At 38.1% G+C, this 1,734-nt stretch overlaps 1 protein-coding gene across 1 annotated transcript in view; it reads left to right on the top strand.

Annotated features, from left to right (window-relative positions):
• Window positions 1–1,069, top strand: part of LOC124885234 (G-type lectin S-receptor-like serine/threonine-protein kinase CES101) — a 28,683-nt gene extending 27,614 nt beyond the window's left edge. Inside the window, exon 5 of the mRNA XM_047411583.1 lies at window positions 843–1,069. Coding sequence (XP_047267539.1) covers window positions 843–1,069 — 227 coding nt within the window. The remainder of the gene's footprint in view (window positions 1–842) is intronic.
• The last annotated feature ends 665 nt before the right edge of the window (window positions 1,070–1,734 follow it).

The raw sequence follows: 1,734 nt of genomic DNA, 5'->3' as shown, positions 1-1,734 counted from the left end.
CTTGAATTCTCATGGTTGCACTTGTTCGAAAGAAAGGTTGATGTTCGGAAAAGAGAGTAGTGACAAGAAAATAGGATTTCCAACCCCTATTTCATATGTTAATGCCTTAACAGGATTAGCTACTTGAAGATTTCGTATTGTTTTTGGTAAATGCTTTTGATTCGAAAGAACTAAAGTGAATTAGTCCTTGATGGTTGAGAAACACTAGGATTATGTTATTAAATACAATATGTTTCTCTGTAAACATGATGCATGTATAAATTTGTAAAGCTCATAGTTAGAAAGTATTGAAAACTACAGGGTGGACATAACCCTAGCTTGCTATTTCTCTGAATTTGAATACTACTACACTTATTTTATCTTGTTAAACTGAAACCATTAATTTGTGAACTGAATCAAATCCTCCCTATTTATTTTATGGAAACAAACGATTAAAAGTTAACTAATCTGTATACAACTTAATTAGCACCATATTCCCTATGGAATTCGACCCCAACCTAGTTGGGTTATATATTTGACAACGACTGCTTACTCTCTCATAAGAGAGGTGTAGTTTAGGCGTATCAATTTTGGCGCCGTAGCCGAGGAATACGATTGTCGATTGAGTTTATGTGTGTAAGTTGATTGTTAGTCAAGTCTCCTTATTTTACATTTATTTGTTGTTTTAGTTTGTTATAGGCTCATTGTTGTTTATGCCACAAACCAGAAGTTCAGGAGAACCATTATTACCCTTCAATCCTGAACCTCATCTCATTGAAAGAATAGCTAAAACCAATAGGAAGCTGAATGATTAGCCGCTTTTGCTAATGCTCAATTAAACCTCCAAAATGCTGATAACCCAGGTCGAGAACCTAATCTAGACAAAGAGGACTTAGGAGATGATGAGTTGTTGGGGCCATTTAACCGAAGACGTGCAGAGGATATAGCTGCAAAAGTGAACAAAAATGTGAACAAAAATTGTCCTTTTAGAGCAAGACCTAAACTTCAAGTTATGCATTTTAATTTGGAGGATGATGATGATGACTTGGATGGAGCCGGTGCAACAGGGCTATTATTCCTTCACCCTTAGCACCCGGAGCCAAGTTTAATATTACAAGCACTATGATCCAGTTGTTGCAACTCAAAGGGTTATTTGGTGGACTTGCAGGTGATGACCTGAATATGAATTTGGTTAATTTTGTCTCAACATGCAAGTCGTTTGACAACCCAGGGGTTGGAAAAAATGCAATTTGACTGTGCCTATTTCCATTGTCTTTATCTGGAGAGGCAACTCTATGGTTAAGTAGGATAACTCCTAGCTCTATTACCAATTGGAGGCAACTGAAAGATGCTTTCCTAGAAAGATTCTTTCCGCCATCTAAGAGAGTACAGTTGAGAGATGAGATACGTAATTTCAGACAGCTTCCAACTGAAGCTCTCCATAAGACTTGGGAGAGGTTCAAGAAGAAGCTTGTGCGGTGCCCAAATCATCAGATGACCAATGTCCACTTGATGGAGATATTATATCAGGCCTTGAATTTGGTTACCAAGCCAGTGGTAGATAATGCTGCGGGTGGATCATTCATGGACCTCTCTTTTACTGAAGCTTCTAAGATGCTTGATCGGATGACAAAGTAGAGTAGAGCTTGGTATATCAGGGATTTTGAGGTAGTAAGCTCTACTGTATCTATTAGCATGACTTCAGAACAGAGGCGAAGAGAAAAAGAGCATGACCAGGACATGGCTCACATGAAG

This window comes from Capsicum annuum, chromosome 4, assembly GCF_002878395.1.
Source record: "Capsicum annuum cultivar UCD-10X-F1 chromosome 4, UCD10Xv1.1, whole genome shotgun sequence".
NCBI lineage: Eukaryota > Viridiplantae > Streptophyta > Magnoliopsida > Solanales > Solanaceae > Capsicum > Capsicum annuum.
Note: the sequence above shows the minus strand (reverse complement) of the source record. Positions and strands in the feature narration are given on the sequence as shown.